Below are 24,274 nucleotides of genomic sequence, written 5' to 3' on the forward strand. Positions count from 1 at the left end.
TTCCAGCCATGGCACATTAAGAACTTAGAGTGCCATTTTCATCAGTCTGTTCTCCAGCTTAGCGACACCTGGCTTGTGAAATGTACAGTTTCTATTTGTCTGACCTGATATGCCATAGGAGGTAAATGAATATCTGTCTATGGAGCAGATTTTTTTTTTCTCCTTGGACTATTTTCCATGTTCTACCCCAGACTGAGTAAAGACTGAGTAGCTCTTCCAGGCTTTATGAGCTCACTTGGGTGTATATTGCCTTACACCCTTCCTGCTCATCTCTGCCCCCCTTACCCCGGGTATGATTAACAAAGCACTAACTGTGTACTAATGCAGTAGGCCTTGGCTTCTTACTCTCTTCTGTTTGTCCTGTTTGGCTGTCGTTTTCGATGCAGTGCTGAAGACTGTGCCCTTTACTGCTCGCACCGCCAAGCGTGGCTCTCGATTTTTCTGCGAACCTGTTCTCACTGAGGAATACCATTACTAAACTATTACTCTTTCTCACCTGATGCTCTTAAAAGGTTGCTACAGATTTTTTGACCCCTAATGACCCTCTGTTTGTGTGTCAGGGCCACCCAACATCCTAGCATGGAATTGCCATCTCCATCATGTTGTATTTTATGTTGTCTTCACACTGCATGGTTTTGCATTTCAGTCCTAACTGCTTACTCACTAGCACTTTCAATACATCTATGAATCCACATGGCTGTGATGGTGTTTGTGAGTTGAATTAATACAATTACTTATAGAAATTTTCAGAAAACAACGAGTAGAACACTTCTTTGAGAGTCAGGATTGGGACCAACTACGTTGCTTTTAAGATTTTGGGGCTAATATCTTTGAACACAAAATGACAGTCATTAATAACAGTAATTACTGTACCTAACATTTATTGAGCACTTAGTGTGTTTGAATAGATTTACAGATATTAAACCAGCCTTTTTGTACTCAGCATGCTTTGATAGTAAAATGAGCTGCTATACAAATTCTCAGGAATACAAGGTGCTCTAAAGTTGCAAAATGATTTGCAGAAGGAGCTGTGAACTACACACAGCTTTAAACTGGGTCTCTCTTAACTGTCTTATATAGTCTGTAGCCATCATCCACAGTGTGGTGGAGCTCATGGTACAAGCTAAACTCAGGGAGCTCTTTTGACCTAGAAGCCTGTATAAGCTGATATAGGCAATCTATAGCTTTATACTCACCTCTTTTCCGAGTGTCATGCCCAAATTTCAGCTATCAACAATTCCATGTTGGAGCAAGGCTGCAAAGCAAGAAATGAGAACAAAGGCTTAGGAGCTCCCACTGTCTTATCTCATTCATGCTTCTTCACTGGTGGCTCTGTTCCATGTCAAACCCCGAGCATTTCTTCTGTGATGAGATCATATCTGGATCTGCTTCTTTGGTCAAGATGGGGGCACCAGAAATAATAACTTTCCCAAGAAGTAACTGCCTGGGCTTAGTTCTTGATGGTTAAATAAGGAACAGACTTCTCTGTAGTGCCCAGTTGATTAGAATAGCAACAAGGGAAGCACACACTCTAACTGGAGTATGTGAAACAGCCATTGTTTGACTCCCATGCTGAGATTGACATGGAACTGGCTTCATGTTTATTCTGTGGTGTTAACTCTTCTATGAATTGCACTTGTTATGTATGTTCCTCTGTCTCTGAAGATATCAAAGGATGTGGTGTGTTGTTGCCTGTTCTATAGTGTACTTATCCCACCAGTACTTATTAACAAGGCTAGAAACTGTCATCTACTTGGCTACTGTTTATTGTCAGTTTTGCTGCTGAACTATTGTTCTGGAGCCAAACTTCAAAGCAGCTTGGATCTGGGTGGTCAAAGAGCTGGGTGGGAAGACATGCTCACCCTTCCCTTGTGTTCTCTAACACCTCTTGTAGTATGGCCTCCTGTTTTCTTCTTCTGTTGGCTAACATGCCCGGGAATGTTATTCACTAAGTTGAATTGCTTTCCATTTTCATCCCATTTTTACTTAACCATCATTTTGTGTTTTTGTTTTTTTCTGTTTAGCTTTAAAGAAGAATAATATCACTAAATTTCCAAATGTTCACTCGAGGGTAAGGATTTCTTCTAGCACACCGGTGGTGGAGGATACACAGAGCTGGCAAGCATCACTTTTTACTTAGCTTCCTCCTCTCTCTGTATGCAGATCAATGATTTCAATCTATGGCTGAGGGTAATACTGGTGAGAGTCTGACCAGGGAGAAGTCTTTGTACCTCACATTCCAATGATGTGAGGCTGAGCCTTTCTCTTGGACTTTTTGGTCTGCTTCCATGTTCTCAAGTGTGATGGCTTGGGCACGGGTATTTGCTGATGATTATACTTGCTTTGGGTGCTAGGCTGTCCTTCCCTTTACCCCTTCTTGGCCTTCAAGTTATTCAGTTAACCCCATTTTGATCTGAAGAAATTGAGAGTAAGTCCTGGCCAGGGAATGTGATCTGTAGTCTTTGAAGAAGGATTAGGGTTCTTAGAACTAATTGCTCAGAGGACTCAGGAACCACAGAACTGCAGGTCCCTGCATATCCCTAGCCAGAAATGGAATTCTGACCTCTATTTACCACTCTGGGCAAGGAAGCAAAGGCTCGAGAGGATTAGGGCATGCAAAACTATTCCTGGCTTGAATTTAGGAGTAGGGCAGAGTCACAGATTCCAATGAGTCAGGAGCTGGTGGGGACTGTGCCTAACTGAGCACTCACTCAGCTCTGGCTTGTTTTTGCCATGTTAGAATTTGGGCCCAGTATTGCAAGATCCTCCAGTTTTCCAAGTGAAGCCAGAAACCTTGGCTTTTATGTTAATCACCAATTTAAATAGCAGGAAACCATATTTAAAAATTTAAGTCGGGGGCCAAACATTCTGTGGACCAGGTATGGCCCATCCATTTTCAATCTGAGTAGGTGAAGGGATTAAAAAGATTAAATCTGTTTAAATTCTGTTATTTGTGTTTCCCTTTCTAAAGGTAAGACTGTTTCTAAACAGAGCTCAACAATACTAAGTTAATGAAAGGGAAATACAAACTAATTAAACAAAACAAGGGGGAAAAGTATGAAGCCTGCTTTATTTTTCTTTTCACCATGTCCTGACTCCATTAAATGGAGGCTACCTGCTGGCTAGGCTACCTGCCTTATTCATCAAGAAAGCATGCTTTCACACTAAGAGTGCTTACGTATACTAAAATTCATCCTGTTCATCTCACTTCATCCCTCTAGAACAATGCCTGCTTGAAATGATGTGCAGTGGTTGATTCATTCATTCAACAAGGCATTTTGTTGTTGTCGTCAGTTAGGCATCCTGCTGTTCATTGGCAGTACAAATTGGAGAATCTGGAGGGCCCATACCACCTTGCCCCTCTAATGAAAAACAAAAAATCTTGGGTGGCAGCAAAGAATGTTCAGGAATGGAGTGTTATTTTGATTTAGTGATTACTTTTATTCAGTGGTTGAGTATTATGTTTCTAATTTGCAAAATAAAAATCTGACTTCAGCTAATTTTAATGGAATAAAAATAATAGAAGCTGTGTCTGCAAACTAAGCATAAGTTCCTTCCTTGATAAAAATTTCAGATAAGACAGGACAGGGCAGTCTGTTTTATTAGTTTTGCAGTTTAAAATTCATTGCAGTTGTTGTTGGTATTCAGGTTTCCGGAAAGAAAAATAACTACTAAGCAATAGCTATTTCCAACGGAAGAAACATTTCAAAATAAGACTTCAGCTAGACTCTCTGGCCAGTGACAGAAGCAGTCTCTCATATAGTTTTCTAAAAGAGCCCAGAATCACACCAGTATTACATGCTGTTTTGTTTGACTGTAAATACTGAGAGCAAAGTACATGTTTTTGGCTCAGATTCTCAATGAGTTTGAAGGGCCCATTAGCTGACTCTTCTACACAAGCTGCTTTGATTGGCTGCCAGCTGGCCTTTGTCTTGCTTAGAAACATGATATTAAAGGTTGCACTTCTCTTATTGGTGCTCTCCTCTTCACAGATCTTAGAAACCAACCATACAGACGAGCCGATGCGGTGAGGAGAAGTGTCAGGCGGCGCTTTGATGATCAGAACTTGCGTTCTGTTAATGGTGCCGAAATAACCATGTGAACCCGAGACCTGCCTGTATGAATAGAGGGTGTGTGTGAATGAAACTGACCATGTGAACTTTATGTGCTATCATTTAACTGCAGCCTTGAACATAGATGAAAATATTCTAAGGGCTCAGATTTAGCAAACACATAGGAATTTTAAAATGATGGGCTCTCCTTTCAACCTTTGTTAACAAGTGCCTAAAAGTGGAAGTACCTGCTCAGATTAATCAAAGCAATAGGATTTGATTTGATTAGGTATCTTTTTACACCAGTGTGTTATTCAATTTTTAACCAAAATTTAAAATTCATATTACATTCATTACCTGCCATTGTGATTGTCCCATGATGGCCCACCCTGGTTTCCTGATAAGTTGTAAATAACATGGATGCATCTGCTGTGGGCTTCCTTTGCTGAGATGTCTTTTAAGGAGTTAATTTTGTGTTTCAGCCATACCCATCAACTTGGTATTTTTAAGGGCTTGCAACGTGGAAGAAGGAAAAAGTCACACGATAAACTCCTTCTGTCCATAACCAAGCCCCAGCAAAGTACAAACATGATGTTATTGCAGTGGCACAGAATCAGTCAACTCGTTTCACATTCTGCTTCTGTGCTGGGGTACGATGCCCTGTGAGAGACATTCATTGGTATGAATGCGATGATATAATGGCACACAGATGTTGTATAAGACTTTATTTGCAGTACTGTGTTCTTCAGCTAGAGGCAGCTTTTAAAAAATAATGCAAATGTTAATTAATTAGCACTAAAATTAACATCTCAGTAATCAGTATTAGGATTTCTGAGGACCATTTTGGGTCAATCCTGAGAATAGAAATCAGTGCCTTGCTAGCCAGGGAGAGGTTCACTAGCGCTATCAACAAGCATTTAAGATTACTTCTGCTAGCAGAGTAGTGTTAGAATCCTGGCCTTATTATCCTGACAATCGGCAGGGTTGTTCCCCCCCCCCCCCCCCGCTTCTTTTTGTAGACTGGAGAAGATGTATTTGGCATCGTATATCAAAGCTAAAAATTCTTGCATTTCCAAGATTACATTATGGGGGATTACAATTAAATTTCTGAAATACATCAGGATTAAGTTTAAGTGATATGTAATGGGACTAAATGGCCAACAAAGCCACTGCTATTTTTCCTTCCTCTCTGGCAGGGCACTTGATCCATTCCAAAGTCAAAAACTGGACTGAAGCTAATTTGTACTTTTCATAATATACATTCTGCTTCTGGCTTACCTTTTGGTACATGACATCAATATATTAATTGTAAAGTTTATTGTATAGTATTTAACCACTGAATTTCTTATTTTGTTGTGCTTATGTGAACTCTGGTGAAGGTCCCATTTTCCTTGGATAATGTGTAGTTATATATCTCTTTTTAAATGTACAGATATTTTGCTATAAGATTGGTGCAGTTTTTTATGGTTTTTACACTTCTCTTTAATTCCCACCTAAGCCTCTGGGGTAATATTGTAAATATTGTTTAAAAATGCATCAGCCTATGCTATACAATCTGAATGTTATTTTAACTTATAGGTTTTTTTTTTAATATATATTTAACTACAAGGACAGTTTAGGGATCAGTTACTACATTTTCACTTTAGCATATTTACAGAAAGTTTAAACTGCCACCTGCTAGCACATTTCCATAATGTGTACGTTAAAAAAGAACATGCCAAGATTTTGTCTGACTCAACATTCATTTTGATGAAAAAAGCAATTGGACCATAAAGCAATTTGACCATAAGATATAACACAAATAGGTGGTCCTTCACCACAAAGCAGCTATTTTCCAAAGCTCAATACTGATGAACACGTTAAAATAACTGCCTATTTATTAATCTACAAATAGACAGTAATGTTGGCATGCTCTTTTCTGTTTGTTAATGGGCCTGCTTCTTAGCAATATTAGAAATGTTTTATAAAAGCAGTTCATGTTACTTTTCTGGTCTTTTCATGGCATATGAGCAAATAAACTATTTACACTACTATCCTGTAATATGCTGCAGTCTTTCAATGTTATATTTTAGGGGGTTTTATGTACACTCTTATCTTCTAGAAACAAACAGGTATGTCTTGCTGCTTGAATTCATAACCTAAATATACTTGGTAAGTTTTAAGAAAAACCCCTCCCTCTACAAACTCTGGATCACTTGCTGTATGGAACGTAGGAACCAAATAGATTTTATTTGATAGTATTGAGTATTTTAGTGTTGAGATTTAGTATCTCCAAAATCCTAGTTATGAATTTATTACTTCCAGAGAAATAGCACTCTTTTTTGGTGAGATATTGCGTCTCTCCACATTTGTTGTAATGAGGATGTTGCATATACACAGGCTACACGTGGACTGCACGGAAGTACCAAGCATCTGACCACATTGGTTGGCAAGGTAAATACAAGCCGTGTGATCCACTGCACACACATACTGGTATCTGTAATAACTCCAAGTTATCAGAAAAGTTTAGTATATTCTCCTTAGTATATTCATTTAGTATTTTTTTTTAGGGAAGCAAAGAAATTTGTAATTTATTTTGGGAAACAGTCCAAGTGGTTAAAAACAACTTATTTAGAGGGGCGTAAATCAGTCTTTTAAGGAATTATTGTTGCATTTAGGTCTTTGTTCCCAATTCAGTGCTCTTTCCACTGCACCACAGTTACACAATGTACAGGCATGCCTTGTTTTACAGCGTTCGCATTTTTTTTTTAAATAAATTGAAGGTTTGTGGCAACCCTATGTTATCAGATGATGGTTAGCGTTTTAAGCAATAAATTATTCCTTAATTAAGGCATGTAATTGTTTTTTAGACATAATGCTATTGTACATGTAATGGACTATAGACTACAGTACAGTGTAAACATAACTTTTATGCACAAGAAAACCAAACATTTTGAGTGATTCGCTTTATTGTGATATCCCCAAGGTAGACTTATAGTTGAAGCTTTATTTTTATAAGGGAAAAAAGTTAAATTTTGCAGTTAGTAAGACTGCAAACATTGTTTTTTGTACCAGGAGAAGTGCCTCATGGTAAAGGAAGTAAGATACTTAATATGCTACAAATTCAGAATGTTTCAAACCCAAACTACAGGAAGAAGGTCAAACGAAGTGGATATGGTTGGGTTTGGACATCTTTTATCAGCAGCACCCCCCGTTTTTTTTGTTTGTTTGTTTTGGTTGTGTTGTGTGGCTTGTGGGATCTTAGTTCCCCAACCAGGTATTGTTTTATGAACCCAGGCCCCCTGCAGTGAAAAGCATGGAGTCCTAACCAGTGGACAGTCAGGCAATTCCCAGCACCCATTTTAAAAGATATTTCCTAATAACTCAGAGTTAAGCCCATTTGTTTCCCTCTCCCAGTCTTTGTGACTAAAAATATAAATCTTAACCCACTAAAAGTCACTGCAATCAATGTTCGGTGACCCTGCTGACTCAACAATGCTCAGTAGATGACGGAACTTGATATCACTGACTTCGTTGGTTCAACGTATTGGATTTTGTAGAATTACCTAATTTTACACCGTAATACTTTCATAATATTAGCTGTATAATTCACATCTATTAATTTTAAATTTGATAATGAAATTCTTAGCCCTAATTTGTTTTTATCAGAAATGTGTGCACAGGTGAATATACTATCAGCCTACTTCATACCAAAGGATTAATCTTCCATTTTTTCTAAATACCCCATCTATTCAAGAAAAAACTTGAAGAAACAAATGTGTGAACGAAGGTTGACAAACTTTTCTTTGATCTTTTTATAGAGAAAAGCAAATATTACACTGAGAAAACAGAATGTGGGCATCTATCATCGTACAGCACAGAACTGCTGCATATGACAGTGCTTAAAGGAAAAAGCTGACACAAATCCAACTTAGTAAGAGATGCCATTTTTTCTAATAAATTATATTTATTTACAAAAGGTCTACTTTTATGTAATTGATGTTCTTTACATCAGAACAATATATGAACATAAGAGAAAATCTGGTAATTACAAACACAAAGTAGAAACCTTGTTCCCCCTATTACTCACCTTTCAGAACAAGTCTTCAGTTTAGTTGCAGAGGTAGGCAAGAGATCAACACCTACCAAAAAGGTTTGCAGGCAGGACCAAAAAAAAAAAGATATTTCTAAATACCACATTTAGATACCCCCAAAGAACAGCATAAAAGAAGGGCATCAAGAAATGGCTTAGTTTGAATCTGATGTGAGATTAGGCAGCCACTTTCATAGTCTGAATGAAAACGGGAGCGAGGTTAGCCAGTTCCCGTGAAATGCAAACATCAACCTTAAACCTAGGACAAATTACCATCAAATTAATAGTCAATTACCAGTCACTAACAATGAAGTGGCCTTGAACGAGATCATATTGAATCATAAGAGCAGTTTCTATATAGCAAGTTCAAAAAGCACAGAAAATCTGCAGTTAAGGAACTTAAGCCAGGTAGAGAGAAACCAAGTAACGTTTGGAGGGCTAGGGGGGAGTGGGTGGGTAACTGGAGCAAAATCTGCTCACTTCTCACCTCACCTGTAAGTTAGCTCCAAGAACACTGAAGTGCATGCCCTGTCACCATTATTCACCCCTTCTCAGAACTTAAAATAGGAATTTTTTTTGTCCATTAGGGCCTTTAGATCAACTCTTACTTATCTAGCTAAATGTTAGCTCCTCAAAAGTTATTACTTTTAAACGACTGCTATGGTAATAGTAGTATGAATATGATATGAAAGAAGGTATGTTTCAAAACATCACAAGGGATTGCCTTTCCTACTCAAAAACCACGTGAAAGTTTTATGTTTTCATGTAACAAGCATTTGGACATTTCTGAAGTAACAATTAAGATTGAGGTACAGTCACTAGAACTTATCTTTAGTGTACTTCAATTAGTTTGGGGTTTAGTATGGTTTATTGCAATGATGCCTTTTCAAGCCCTTTAACAGATGACGAGTACCATGGATGCTGGATGAGTACATCTGTCAACTAAGATTTTACATTCACTCAGTAAATGCCTACTATGTATGTACCAGGCACTGTTCTAACTTGCAGGATAAAACAGTGAGTGAAACAGAAATCCCTGCCCCCAAGGAATCTGACCATCATTTACATCAAAACAAATGAAAAACTAAAGAGCAAGGTAAGAAATTAATAAGGAAGGTAAGAATTATTAGACTGCTATATGCCATTACTAGAACCATAGCATGAGATTTAGAACACAGTTCCATGAAAATTACTCATGACGTTATTTTGTTTTTCCTTTATGTAAAATGAGTCCTAGAAAATGTAAAAGAAAATTCTACCTAGTGTTGAGAGAAATCCCCAAGGGAAGAGAAAAAGTCTGACTTAAGGTATAAAGAATTAACGTGCTTTGCCTCATTTTGCTTTCAGAAATGCCTATTTAGCTCTTCGGCTTTATAATTTACATTTAAATTACATAATATAATTAAATACCCTACAAACTCTTTAAAAAAGCATTCATTACTCTTCCCTGGGTACTCTTTGATTACGAACAGCTCTCTCTTAAATAGTATCCATGTTTTTTTTTAGTATCCAAGTTTTAAATGAAAATCCTTAAATAAAGAAGCTACCCCTTTCTGGATGCAAAAATAAAAGTGGCTGCCTAGTCAGCACTCAGTTGACCATTAACATGCAAAGAAAACCAGGATCATCTAGGCAAATGCTTCTTAACACAAGATGCAGGCCCTTTGGTAACTGAATGAAAACTATGGACCATCCTTCCAGAAAAATGTACACAGATATTTCAAGAAGTTTTACAGTCTTAACACTGTGAATTAAGACTGCTTTACTCTCGGCCAATCCCTTTCATTTTATAGCTGTATAATATGGGGCCCAATTAGCAAAAATTAAAAGATGAAATAGCTGTGATACTTTGATCATTTTCAAATTTACTGGGCACAAAAAGTATTACTCCCAAGGCATAAAAAGTATTTTTATTGTTGAAAACTATGAATAATCTATATGCTGAAGCTCCTTTGGGTAATGATAATGAAATGCCGTCACTGTGTTAAAAAAAAAAAAAAATGTTGGGACCACTGCTTTTATTTAGAAGTATTACGTTGTTTAAATACAGTTGGGAAAGGTGCAAAGAATTCTTTATACTTCATTAACTTTTCATACAAATTCAATTTTCCCACATAGGAATTATGTACTGGGAGGAATAAAAACATCAAATATTTGAGGTTCTGGATTTTGACTATTAAGCATGATATTATTAAATATATTAGTGAATTTAATCCAAGAGTTCATTAACATTAATGATTGATAGTGAGGGAAGATAAGCCCTTAACATTTACCTGAAAGTCTGAGGCTTAACTGAAAAGCAGAAATTCCCCTTATCTGAATATAAACAACACTTTCCTGTTTGAACACATTTTGAACATATCTGTTCAACTCTAACCAATATTCCAAGACATTTCAACTCTTACCAGACTGAAGATTTAGAAACCTAATCAAATGGATTAAAAATATTCACACACAACTCTGTTTTAAAAAAATCTTCCCATTGCCTGTACCTTCAGGCCATAGTATCTTTCTGGCAACTAAGTATCATTTGATGGGATCACTAAAGGATTATAGTCACTTCAAATTACATGTTTTATAACAAGGATGTTGTATTTTGCATTACAATTTGTGTATCAGTTTCGCTTTTAGGTCAAATAGTTTTCATGGATTAACTATAAGGAAACTTGAATTTGTATTGTCTTGTAGGGATTTGAGGTTGTGATAAGACAGTATCTCTATAAGAAATAAGAAATCTAATTTGAGGACATGCTAAACCACATCAATAGCTTTTTATTTAAATAGAAAAATCAAAACTTTAAAGTTGTACTTAAAAAAATCATCATTCATGTAAGTAATTAAAAGTTTTACAGATTCTACATTCTCTTGTGAAACATCACTAGTATTTCTGCCAATATCATATGCAGATTTTACTCTGACTTCCATGTCAAGTGTCTGACATGATTAGCAATATTATCATTACGAAGGGACCTCTGAAAATTAAGTCTAGGCAACTTCCCTGTTGCCAAAGCTGTTATATGTTTTGGTTCTAATATACAATAGGAGACTAACCTCAAGCAAGCAATTGGTTACTTCACATTTTCTAAAGATAGTCATTTTCACTTTCTACAAAGTCATGTCATATTTCACAGCAGAAAAATGACTTGGCAGCGAGAAAAGTTCAGGACCCCCCTCCCCGCCCCCCCACCAACCTGCCTTGAGCCTTTCAATAGTGGATGCTAGATTTAATTGAAACAAAGGGGGCAGGGATGGAAAAAGAGTCATCCTGGTCAGTCCCACTTTCAAATTAGGATGGTGAAGGAAAAATAAAATAAACTTTTTGTTCTTCTGAATCCCAACCTGAAACAGGATTGCCCAAAGTGTCCAAAATAAAAAAATACCTAAGATAATACCAAAGACTATGTGCTATAATTTACTTATTTACTTAAAAAAATCTCCTGCACTGAAGGAAAATAGTATAAATTACATTACCAACCTTCAAAAGTTAGCATGTAAAGAGTATTCTAAACTTCAAACCATTGCCTTTCTTAGAGTATTCTGTAGGAAATTCATAGATCAAAAACAAATACAGGGGTCTCAAATGCACTGATTTATAATATTCTTAAATATTAAAAAAAAGGAAAGTAACTTAGCTATGTGGGTTAGCTAAAGCAAAATTTCAGGGATTTTAGTATCTTAACCCTTAAAGGATCATACAGTTTTTTAGAGCTGAGCAGTTTAAGTAGAAATAAATACTAGTACACACTAGAAGAGAAGATTTAATAATCGATAAAAATGTACAAAAATATTCAAATCAGAAATGCTTTAGAATGTGTACCACGAAGTCAGTACTTCTCAGTGAGGAGGGAAGGTAAAAGACTTCCTCAATGAAAAAAAGCAAGAGAAAGATCGGATTTAAAAAAAAAAAAAAAGACAACTGTTAAAGAAATCGTTTAAGTCAACATTGATTTGTTTTAGACAAGGATATTGCAACCATCACTTAAAGTTTGGTGGCACATTCTTTAGTAGGTCCTTAAGGCAATATATTTAAGCTAATTTACAATTTGATTTGATGTTAACTTTTTAAACATCACCTCAAAATAATGCCCTCACAATAGCCTTTTTAAAATGTATTTAGATGTTTCATAAAAAATAATGGTGGCTTTATTATAGTAGTGCTCGATAGCACCACTATAGTTAAGGGTCTACCAGGTTTCCACTAAGAACACCTATGTCTGAGTTCACCTTAAAAGATCATATCGGCTTCAACCAGTTGGATAGTGCACAAAAAAGCAGTTTTATCAGTTGCTGGTGCTTTTTTTGTACTACTAGATATCAAAAAATTTTCATTATATGTTCAAAATCCAACTTCTATAAAGTAAATCAAATCACCTCATGACTTAGACTTTAGAACAAAGTAGAGACACCTGCAGTTATCAGTAAATTGCCACCTTTAATCCATTCTGCAGTGCCCTATGAAAGGGTCACAGAAAGACAGTTATGACTGTATGAAAATATGATTCTTGATACAGAATCAAAAGTTATTTTCAATTTCCTTTGCTTTTTATAAAGTCCACAATAACAATACTTAAATGCACTTTTTTTTCTGTGATATAATTAAAACCCAGTGTTATTTCAATTGAACTTAAAATAGAATCCCTGGTCTGAATTAGACTTTAAATCATACTGTAAACATATTTGGTATAATTTATTGATCATCATCCAGTTGCTCCAAAAGGGTCCTTCTACGCTTTTCCAATTCCCCTTCACTCAGTTCACTGCCAGAAGTATCCCAATTACCCTGAAAAGACAACGAATACAATTATATTTGTGTCAGGACTCAAAAGGTTAAGTAGTAATGAACCTTTGAAAAAAGAATCCACATCTATATGGATTCTCTTCCACAAAAACAAATGCATCATAGGGTATGAAGACTCATCTCTTTCCTAAAAGCCTCCCAGTGGGTTGTTAACTAAGTACTCCTTGGTTACATTATGGGAGACACTTAACTTAGAATGAGACTTTTATATGGTGTTTACTTTCAGTTTACATTAATATGTAGATCGGGGGAATAGTACGTACCAGTTTTTCTTCCTCTTATACAACTGAATATGAAACATCTTGTTTCCATTTAATGGAAGCTGGGTGTTCATTTCCTAAGTATTATACTCCTTGCTAATTTTTCCGATTCTAGGTTGTCCTATAAGTGTTTTATATTACAGAAAAGTATTAAGCTTTATGCATACTATTGTGCCCAGATAAACAAACATTCCAGATTTATGAGGACACTAGTTAGGCTGGAAAAAATTTAAAATAAACAAACAAAAAAACCAAAACAACTGTGAGAAGCAACTTTTCAAAAGTAGATTTTTCACCTATCTTCCTTCCCCCTTCAGGGATTTCATTTAACCTACTGTGAAGAAGAAACTATTAAGTTGCTAAGTAAGTATAGAGGAAATCATCATTCCTTACCAAGGATGTGCATCAGACTCACCAGTGCAGCTTTAAAAACAAAACAAGAACAAAAAAACCCCTCCACCCTATTCCCACTGAATGAGAATATCCAGAGGGAGACCAGGGCTTATCTACACAATTTAAACTCTCAATTGGTAACTCAGAGGCATTATACTTGGTAAGCCCACAACATCTGTGGAATGAACGGCAAGGTCAAGAAGACTTGTGTTACTGTGCTCTGGCATAACATACACAAACACACAGGGGAAACTGAAGACGAATTATGTAATTTGATAATAAAACATTAGATTTGGCTTATAGTGTCCTCCTATCTACTTGCCCTCACCTCTTCCCTCCCAATGATTAAAAGCTGCTGGAAAGCTACCTTTTGAAACTGGATTTAGTAACAATGACAACTGTGGACATGGTGGAGGGAAAACCTGATTTGAATCTCTTAAAGTTTATATTCTTAAATTAGGTAGACAGTGTTCATTGGTATTTCTTTGTGAGAATGTACAAAGCAAAAGAATATATCCTTTCTTAGTGGGTTAAACAACTATTAGAGAATGCCATGTTATTTTTTTAAGGAATATAAAATTTAGGATGCTTAAATCGGGTCATTCATGATCACATACGTTAGAAAACTGTGTGTGAAAAGTAGCTGACATTTTTGTACTTTGAAAATGCAGAGATGAAAGAATTCTAAATACTTACAGAATCCTTTCCAGTCTTTTTCTTAGGTGATTTGTGTTTTGACTCTGATCTTTGTCTAGTTCTGTCTTTTTCGCTTTCCCGGTCTTTTTCTTTTTTATCCTTCTCCCGTTCAGCATCTGACTCTGGAGAGTCCTGTGTAAATAAAAAACAATGTCAGCATTTTGATAAAGAAACCATTCCATTAGAAAAAAGTCCCTATATAGGTAATATTTAAGAACACCCACATATAACAGAGTATGTATGTGTTCCTAGAGTGGTGGAATCTGAATCGATAACCTCAAGGAATTTAAAACATTCTCAAGATTCATGAGATGAAGTTGGTCTTTCCTATGGGAAAGATGACATTCTGATAGGGTAAAATACCACTAAAAGAGCATCACTAAATTAAGTGTGCCTTCATCACTACGATTAGGTGTATCTTGATGTGTACCTAAGATTTAAGAGCTGAGGGTAGAGGAAAAACTTTAAACATTTAAACTTGTGGTTCTCAACAACAGCTCAATATATATATACAAACACACACCCTTGGGTGGTCTTTCTCTAAGATTACTATAAATAACCAGAGTGGGAGTCTTAACACTGTGTTATTTTTTTTCAAAGTTCACTGAAAGATTTTAATGAAAGATTAAGGTGAACAACTATGAAACTCTTGAGTTTAGGTACACACCTAAACTCTGTTGACTGCATTGGACTAGACAGAAATTTCTACTGCCACTGAGAAAGTGAAGGGCAAAAGCCTAGGTACAGTGTAAAAATTAAGAGTTTGCTTACAGATTTATGTCTTCTCTTCTTGCTCTTCTTCTTATGTTTTTTTGATTTCTTGTAACTTCTCTCTAAGCAGCACAAAAAGAAAAGTGTCATAATTTGAGGACATCCAAGTGTCAATGATTTTAATCAAGTTAAAAGATATGTTTACCAGATTCAGCACTAGAAGAATGTTCTGAAGCAGAACGAGACTCTGATCGCTGTCTTTTTTTCTTTGAATGGCTGTCATCATCATCTGAATCTGATCCCTACACAATACAAATAATTTCATTCATAATGCTGCTAACAAATATTTCAATAAACTTATGGTGCCATTTTTAATAAACTTCCTTACTGATCGAGAGCGGGAGCGTTTCCTGTGATGTTTTTTAGATTTCTTAGAGTGTTTCTTATTCTTTGAATGATGATGTTGACATTCATGCTACAGGGGCAAAAGAAAAAAATTTCAGAAGTTCACACTTTATAGACAGTAGATCATGGAGAATTTTAAAAAGCTTTACAAATAGGTTCTTAGAGCAAAACTGCATTCATTTTGCATATTTAGGATGTACTGCCCCCCTTGAAATGGTGCAAAGAGTTACTATCAACCACTTAACAAGGAACAGAAGAGAACATTTTAACTATCCTGTACCCATTCATTTGGACATCTAAACACAACGTTTAAAAGTATTAATAAAATACTTTTTTTTAGCAATGAGAATGGTGTGGGTACAGTAGGGACAATTGATACCCTCCATAAAGGTATAATCTGCGGAACAGTTACACTACTTTCAAAAGTAAAAAAACATAATTATATTCATACATGGCTTTTCTGATGAACGTGGCTCAGCACTGAAATAAAGAACTACCTCAGAATCATCCATAAGGAGGTTGGTCTCAGAAATTAAATGCAAAATCAGCTCTTTTCACCCAAGGAGCATTCCCTTCCTAGTCAAGCTTAAGATATCCAAAGGAAATCTACACATGAAATCAGAAAAGGAAATGTTGTCTCTGTGGATTTTAACTCTTTCACTAAAATAATTATCAGGCTAGTAGGGAAGGAAAAATGCTGCAGTAAAATCTCCTTGCCCCCAAACATATATAAGCCTTTGAAAATAAATTCTGCTTCAGTTTACAAGTTAAGTGGAAACAGAACATCTGGTTCAGGGACACACTCTCTTCTCTGTCTGTCTGTCTGTCTCAATTGACTGATTGTTCCCTGACCAAGGATCAAACTGGCACCCCCTGCAGTGGAAGCGCAGAGCCTTAACCATTGGACCACCAGGGCAGTCCTCATTCTTTTTTTATGTCACTGAATGTTAACTCTTCTTCCTTTTCTACTTCAAGGCCCACATTATTGGGGTCCAAATCCTACTCTGATATGTTCAGCTCTTCCCTATGCTGCCATCATTTTGCTCCATTTATAACCTCACCACTAATACCCCCCAGCACAGATCATAAAATAATCTTGGTGGAGATTCCTGAATTGGGGGAAAATGTTAAGACACTATCTGGAGCAGAGCTTCTCAAAATTAAATGTACATTCTAGTGCTCGAGAATCTTGTTAAAATGGTAATTCTGATACAGGATTTCTGCTGATGGGGCCTGAGGTTCTATATTTCTAACAAGTTTCCAGGTAATACAGATGCTGCTGGTCTGAAACACACTTTGAGTAGAAAAGATCTATAGGCCAACAGCACTAGACCTAGAGGCAGCTGGGAAACAATATATGGTACATGTGGGACATGTTAACAGAGCAAACTGTTGTCAACAATGATATTCATCAAGAACAGTAAATCCAATGCAACAGTCAACAGTCAATTAAGTGACCTGCTATGCTCAATGACCACGGACAGCACTATAATATTAAGTATGTGCTAACGTCGGCTTGCTGTAAAGTACTGGTTTGTCTATAACTGATAGCACAGCATATTTGTTAAAAGCACTGGCCCTGGAATCAAAAGCCTATGTTGGAATCCCTTCCATGCAAATTACTTTTTCTCTTTGCCTCAGTTTGCTCACCTGTAACTTCATAGGGTTGTTATGAGGATTAAGCTCATATATGAAATATCTGTAAAACAATTAGAACAGTGCCTGGCCCACATAGGCAGCAAATAATACTATTCAAAAATTATTGGTCAATTTAGCATATTTACTATCTACAAATGCCCATCTGAAATCTTCATCAAAATACCCTCAATTCAGCTAGTGGAATAACTTGCAATTTTATCATTACTTATTATTTTAACAAAAACTTACTACCTTATTCCATTATTCCATTATTTTTCAGAACATCTCTGAGCTTCCAACACATCTAATGTAGTATAATATTTGAAATGTGCTTAAAATGCTGTTTTCTATGTTTTACAAGATTCTAATTTCTTTTTAGGTTTACTAAGTCACCCCATTTGACTGCTAAATTGATGAATTTCTGTAACACTGTATAAGTAAGTACGTAACAAATATGAAAAGTGTCCACTAAACAGATCTTTAAATTCCCATGCAAGCTTAGTTTGTTTCACTTAAAAGCAGTTTCTATAGAATAAACCATTCCCTAATCATCCCAGGTAGTAAGTACATTTGTATAAAATTACTTAAAAGTGTAATTTAAGAAACATACTTTGATCATTCTAAGTTCTTCAATTTTAAAAATTTTTTTATATATTTTGTAATATTTCAGCCACTTATGATAAAACTAAAATTACCTCAAGCACATGCATAAAATCTTTAAATATTCGTTTTCTTTCAGACTCTAGAGTTATATCCTCAAATGCTGGCTCTTTTACAAATCTCTCCCGGATCTGAAAAATTCAGATATGGAATAAATATATGAATACTGAGAAGAGTATACCAATATGACTAAAAGGAATCATAGCAGCAAGTGAAAACTGTGACAGCCCAGCCCCCTCAAAGTGTTTATTTCCTTTCCTCTAGTTATCTCTGTGGCTATGATAAAGAAATTAAAAATTTTTATCTTCAGTTGTAAAGGAAAAAATTTACAAGTATACATACATCTTCCCAGACAGCATCCAATTCTATTGGAGGAGTAGCTTGTTTCAACATACTCTTAAATGCAGATTCTTTTCGTTTCATCTTCCGAGCCTCCTCTTTTTCTCTTTCGCGTTCACGGGCTTCTGCCTTTTCTAGTAACTTTGAAAAAACATATTTAATCAGTTATAATAGTATAATATAATCTGTGTTAACTGAAATAATTCATTATAATTATATCATCTCCTATCATCTGTAAGTTAGAGAGCCAATTATTTTTAGGAAAGGAAGCTTACCATCAGCCATCATCTAAGTACATTATATTCTGTTACCTTACCCTGGAAGAGTGTCCACTACTCTGTAAAATACTATTCCTATTCCCTTATTTCAGTAGCTTACATACAACTTAAGTATTTTTGGCCAAATATATTAAAAACTATACTACTAATCTAGTTGTTCATAACAGTAAAGATGATAACTTACACTATTGAAAGCCAACTTAATATTTCCTGCATCTAATGTGGTTGATCTTTTAGTCGAACTGATTATTGCCACAAAGTCTTCAAAAGTAGTATTTACTTCAACTACAAATCCTTTATCCTAAAAAACAGAAATCTTGTTAATATTAATAACACTAATCAAAGGAACACAGTATCACTTTAAAATATATGGCACGGATTAACAGTTAACAGCAAGTATATTAGTTAATAATACCAAGTATATACTATCTACCTTTAGAATGTCTTTTATTATCTTCTTCTCATCATGATAACGTGCTTTAAGATCCTCAACATAAAACTTGAAAAGGTCAAGTGCAGTTGATCCTAATGAAAAAACTAAAGAAGTCAAAAGCTAGCTCTAATCAAAGAGCTGCAATTACTTTTTTGTTTATAAAACAAAAGAAAGCACCCCCCATGCCCCAACACAACCATCTTTCCCTCTGGCCCATTCCAACTATCATAACTACAAATTAGGAAAGAGAAGAATCTCACCCGGCTGACCAAGCATATTAGTGAATCTAATGTCGGAACTAATTGTTGGATACAATTCCATCCAAGATGACATAGAATGCAGTTGTCCATGTTCATGCAGTTCATCTAAAAATATCTGGGGGAAGGGGACAACAACAATGAACCCATTATATATTGAAAAGCCATCTTTAAGGACTTTAGAAATATTGGTATAACATGAATGAAAATACATGTTAAAAACAGCTATATTTAAAACTCTTCTACCAATGTTATCACAGATATGTTTAGGTGCAAGCATTTTTGCTCTTTGATGAAAGTAAAATCAGCTTTTAGGCAAAAAACTATTTTGGACTTCAGAGAAAAGGACGGTTGAAAAGCTACATTACATTTCCAGGCTTCAGTTTACTGTCCCTTAAGATCATCATTTCCAGTTTGCAAATAACATATACAAACAAAGTCAAAACACTGGATGTTATCTCAAATGATGAGGCTAAAGAATGTGCATGCACATTTACTGCAAAATATACTTTTTGTTTTTAAACGGAACGCCTAATGTGTTCTGAAGGATTTTTAAATTTAATTTTCTTTTCTAAGAGGAAGATACACAATTTTACTAAAGCAACATACATATAGTGTGGGGAACTAGGACTCAACCCCCATGTCTGATTTTAAAACCTATTTCCTTTCTTCCATATTACTGTTATAACTTAAATTTTTATATGCTCACTTTATCCCCCCTTTTTTTTTTTTACTATTTGCCAACTTTCAGGGCAACATAGTGGGACTTTAGTACTCAGCAATTTCCACATTTCCTGCTTCCTGAAATCCTTAGGAAGTTTTAATTCTAAAAATGTCCCTAAATTAGGGGCCAAATTCTGCTCCTAAAATTCTTATATACCTGCACTGTTCAACGCCAGCAGTATATAACACAATGATTTTGAAGCATTATTACCAAAATAAATAAATTTAAAAAATATATTGGTTGCATGTCAAAAGACAATATTTTAGATATATTGGGTGCAATAAAAGGTTACTAAAACTAAATTAGTAAGAAATTAAAATCATGTATGTGGCATACAAATTTTTATTGGGTAGCGCTGTCCTGAATGACACCAGACATGTATAATACCCCTTCTCTCCAAATGGGAATAAGCATGTCAGTTCAGTCTCTATTTCCAAAATTTTTTCCTCAAACTTAATTTCTATCCTTTCGTCCTTACCCTTCAACATAAATGGGAACTCAACCCACCCCTGCTGTGTGATAACCAAGGTTCTTCACCTACTCCCTTTTGAGTCCCTAAAACAGCTTAGAAACCATCTTCAATGATGCTCTCTAGGATCTTAAAATCTACTTCATCATACCTGCTTTGCTAGTATTTGTTTCACTTCTAGGTTGCTGACAAAGTCATAGAATTTTGACACTGAATCCACCTGAGATTTTTTTTAAAGAAGATATGAATTAAAATAAAGATATTTGTAATTTATTTCTTAAAAACCACCAGGTAAGTTTTATGTGAATTCAGGTTTGAAAACCATTATGCTAAAACTGTATGGCTCTTTCTCTCTTTTATTTACTAACCCCACCTTGGGAAGGGGAGGAGAAGATGGAAACCAAGTTGCTTCAAAGATGGCTGAGGCTGGTTATTTCTCCTTCCCTTAGAGGAGAAGGCTCCCAACGTTGGCACTAATGACATCTTGGAGCTCGAAAAATTTTTGGTTTGTTTTGTTTCGTTTCGGCGGGGGGTGGTCCTGTACATTGAATGACGTTCAGCAATACCTCTGGTCTCTACCCAACTAGATGCTAGTAGCAACTTCTCCCCAAATCATGACCATCAACAAAAGCACTAGTTGAACACCACTCACTGCCTCAGGCCAACTCAATAATATGTCTTTTCCCTCATCTCCTTCCTTCTTTTAGTCTCCTTATATAAGGTTCATAATGTAACTACTCACATATGCTTGAATAAACCTTCAAAGATTTTATTTAGTAACAGAATACCCCTATCCTTCAATTCTTTCTTCATTCTCTCCTTCTTTGCGGTACGCGGGCCTCTCACTGTTGTGGCCTCTCCCGTTGTGGAGCACAGGCTCTAGACGCGCAGGCTCAGTGGCCGTGGCTCACGGGCCCAGCTGCTCCGCGGCACGTGGGATCTTCCCGGACCGGGGCACGAACCCGTGTCCCCTGCATCGGCAGGCAGACTCTCAACCACTGCGCCACCAGGGAAGCCCCATTCTCTCCCTCTTGACTGGTTCTCTCTTATCAAAGAAAAGCCACACTCTTAACCCTGAGAGTGCTCTTGAACTGTCTTATCAAAACATCAGAGAACGGTCTGATTTTGCCTCTATTTACCTTTAAACTATTTGGCAACTCTTTAACTTCCCCTAGATGTCGACAGTCACTGACCTTAAATGTTACATCTAACTATAATTCTTTCAGTCTTATTCATAAAGAATCTCAACATTTGCCACTTTTGGTAAATTACCTTAGGTGGTATCTCAATGAATCATGTGAAGAAATGGTAAAAACAGATAGTAGTCCCCCTCCCCGCCCCAATTTGATTCATTAGGTCTCAGTGGGGTTCTGAGAGTTTGCCTTTCTAATAAGTTTCCAAGAGACAGTGATACGCTGGCCCATACTTAGAGAACTGCCCGAGGCCATTAGCTTTCTCTGCATGATTAGGGTATGTTATCCCCATGACCACATTTCAGCTTGGAAGAAGCTGAAATGGTAGTTCTTTTAAAAACCAATGATGTGGGACATCCCTGGTGGTCCAGTGGTTAAGAATCTGCCTACCAATGCAGGTGACACGGGTTCAAGCCCTGGTCCGGGAAGACCCCACATGCCACGGAGCAACTAAGCCCATGCGCCACAACTACTGAGCCCATGTGCCACAACTACTGAAGCCCACGTGCTTAGAGCCCGTGCTCCGCAACAAGAGAAGCCACCGCAATAAGAAGCCCGTGCACCGCAACGAAGAGTAGCCCCCGCTCGCCGCAACTAGAGAAAGCCTGCACACAGCAACAAAGACCCAATGCAGCCAAAAAAAAAAAAAAAAAAAATTAAAAAATGATGCTGTAGTTCTACTCATCTCCTTCACATTCCGTTGCTGAAAATTTAGTCACGTTACCACAAGTAGCTATAAACGAGGCTAGAAAACTTAGATTTTAACTAAGGAGCCATGTGCCTAGGAAGGGGAGAACAGATTTTCAGGAGGTTGATTAATACTCTTCTGCAACCACTTAGCTTTAATGTCTCTTATGAAGCTTTTGCAATGGTTTAAAATAAGAACTATAAGGTAAAATATAACAAAAATAAGGATATCTGGGTCACAGAAAATATAAGAGAAAGTACAATGTCAATACTGAAACTGGAGAACGTGGATCAGAAAGCCTAATATAAAGGCCACAGGCATCTTTTGCTAAGCCTAAAATATGGCTTTTATGTGTCTGGCATGGTTTCTGATTACTATTGATGTAACTGGTATTAGCATGTTTTGCTTCAGGTATTCAGCTCAGTAATTTTCCTCTGCTACTATACTTCCTTTAAAACGTATATTCACAACTTAAAAGCGACCCACTGAATCAAATTCTGGGGGTGAGGCTCAACAGTCCCTGGTTTTAACAATACTCCGAATGATCCTTTGGGAAACCACTAAGAGGAAACCACAGAGAGTAGTAAATGTTATGTTTTTATGGAATGAAGACTGCAATAATGCTATTGGCTGTGGCATTTAAGATGATTAGTGATCTCTGGCACCATGGGGAGTTTTCTAAAAGCCCTCTAAGTGATTCTGATGCATGCTAAGTTTTGAGAACCACTGCCTTAGGAGGTGACAATGTGCTCTACCCAAAACCCAAACAACTGTTCTTTCAAGAAATAAAACCTCTTATTTAAGTCACTGTAACTTAGCACTTACCCTAATACAGTGTTTAATGAAAGAGGCCCAGAAATTAAAACACAGCATAGATTCAAAGTCTGGCTCCACTACTCAGTAGCTGAATTTGGGCAAGTCACTTCATCTCTCTAAGCCCATTTCCTTACCTATATAAATGGACCTAACAAAAATAGTACCTACTATCATAAAATAAGGCTATCATAAAAATTAAGACGTTATAAATTTTAAATGCATAGCAATAAGCAATCAACGCTAACTGCTATTATAATTATTATTGAAATGGAAATTTGGTGAAATATAAAATGCAAAAATTCATTGCTCTGTGATAGCCTCCATTACTGAGAGACTAAAAGTGATACTTGGAGGTCAAAATAAGCCACTGGCCTATATAAAGAACATGTAATTTTAGCTCCTCTGTATAGTGTTTAAAAATTATGGCCCATCCTCAAAACCATTCTCCAGAACCTAAAAATCAATTAGTACTAATAACTCATCACACGTATTTTATTTTCAGTCCCCCCTCATATCTATTCCTCTTTCCCAAGTGAAACCTTATCTATCAGTGCTCACTTTAAATACCAAATCTGCTATAGCCTTCTATGTTCCCCTAGCCTGAAATAGCTACTCTCCTTAAGTGGATTCATAACTAACTATAGAACTTAAGAGTTAAATTTGTATGGATCCTCTGCAAAAGCCCAAGTTAATGATCTGAGATCAAGATTCTCAAAATTGTTTATGTCACTGTTACAGGTCATTAACCATATTATACAATTAAGCTGGAAAACAGAGCTTTTAAAATTACCTGAAAAGATTCTCTGTTTTTACGCTGTCGTCTCCTTTCCCGAAGCAAACTCTTCTGTTTTTCTTCTTCTTCTTCCTTTTCTAAAGCCCGAATGTGTTCTTCAAAGCAAATTAATGCATCTTCTTTATCCATGTCTAGAGTATTTTTCAGTTAAAAAAAATTAAAACGTCAAATATCAGTAAAGAAAGCAATTTACTTATTTGTATTAACTCCCTACAAAGTTCAAATTCGTTTTACCAAAATATTTAAACTCAAATATGACTTCTAATTATCTAAATAGGAAGTGTTCAAGGAAAATTTATTTTCTTTTATTTATAATTTATTTATTTTTTGGGGGGCCACAGTGTGCAGCTTGTGGGATCTCAGTTCCCCGATCCAGGGATCAAACCTGTTGTGCCCACTGCAGTGGAAGTGTGGAGTCCTAACCACTGGACCGCCAGGGAATTCCCATATGAAGAATTTCAAAAAGACCTCATTAAATCATAGCCCCCGAATCCGAGGATGAAACAGAGACAACACATATGACACAAGTTATAAAACGAAAATAAAACTGTTGTGATAAATTTGTCAGCAATATCAGAATTACCCAAGGAGTTTTTCAA

The 24,274-nt window shown here is 36.3% G+C and overlaps 2 protein-coding genes across 7 annotated transcripts in view; one reads left to right on the forward strand and one right to left on the reverse strand.

The window, feature by feature from the left end:
* FMNL2 (formin like 2) overlaps positions 1–6,085 on the forward strand; it is a 311,735-nt gene extending 305,650 nt beyond the window's left edge. Inside the window, exons 26-27 of one of the 3 annotated variants that reach the window (XM_082630361.1) lie at positions 2,025–2,118; positions 3,993–6,085. In XM_082630361.1, the coding sequence (XP_082486487.1) occupies positions 2,025–2,118; position 3,993 (95 nt within the window). In that variant the 3' untranslated portion in view covers positions 3,994–6,085. The remainder of the gene's footprint in view (positions 1–2,024; positions 2,119–3,992) is intronic. The other 2 variants (XM_082630362.1, XM_082630363.1) reach the window with 2 other exon arrangements.
* Positions 6,086–11,868: 5,783 nt separating this feature from the next.
* PRPF40A (pre-mRNA processing factor 40 homolog A) overlaps positions 11,869–24,274 on the reverse strand; it is a gene marked incomplete at its 5' end in the record, with an annotated part of 57,024 nt that continues 44,618 nt past the window's right edge. For 2 of the 4 annotated variants that reach the window (XM_082629958.1, XM_082629959.1), the window contains 11 exons: positions 11,869–12,904; positions 14,272–14,403; positions 15,043–15,104; positions 15,188–15,284; positions 15,371–15,457; positions 17,721–17,816; positions 18,028–18,165; positions 18,487–18,603; positions 18,736–18,839; positions 18,996–19,110; positions 23,673–23,806. In XM_082629958.1, coding sequence (XP_082486084.1) covers positions 12,812–12,904; positions 14,272–14,403; positions 15,043–15,104; positions 15,188–15,284; positions 15,371–15,457; positions 17,721–17,816; positions 18,028–18,165; positions 18,487–18,603; positions 18,736–18,839; positions 18,996–19,110; positions 23,673–23,806 — 1,175 coding nt within the window. In that variant the 3' untranslated portion in view covers positions 11,869–12,811. The remainder of the gene's footprint in view (positions 12,905–14,271; positions 14,404–15,042; positions 15,105–15,187; positions 15,285–15,370; positions 15,458–17,720; positions 17,817–18,027; positions 18,166–18,486; positions 18,604–18,735; positions 18,840–18,995; positions 19,111–23,672; positions 23,807–24,274) is intronic. The other 2 variants (XM_082629960.1, XM_082629957.1) reach the window with 1 other exon arrangement.

This window comes from Mesoplodon mirus, assembly GCF_964341445.2.
Source record: "Mesoplodon mirus genome assembly, chromosome: 8".
Taxonomy (NCBI): Eukaryota; Metazoa; Chordata; class Mammalia; order Artiodactyla; family Ziphiidae; genus Mesoplodon; species Mesoplodon mirus.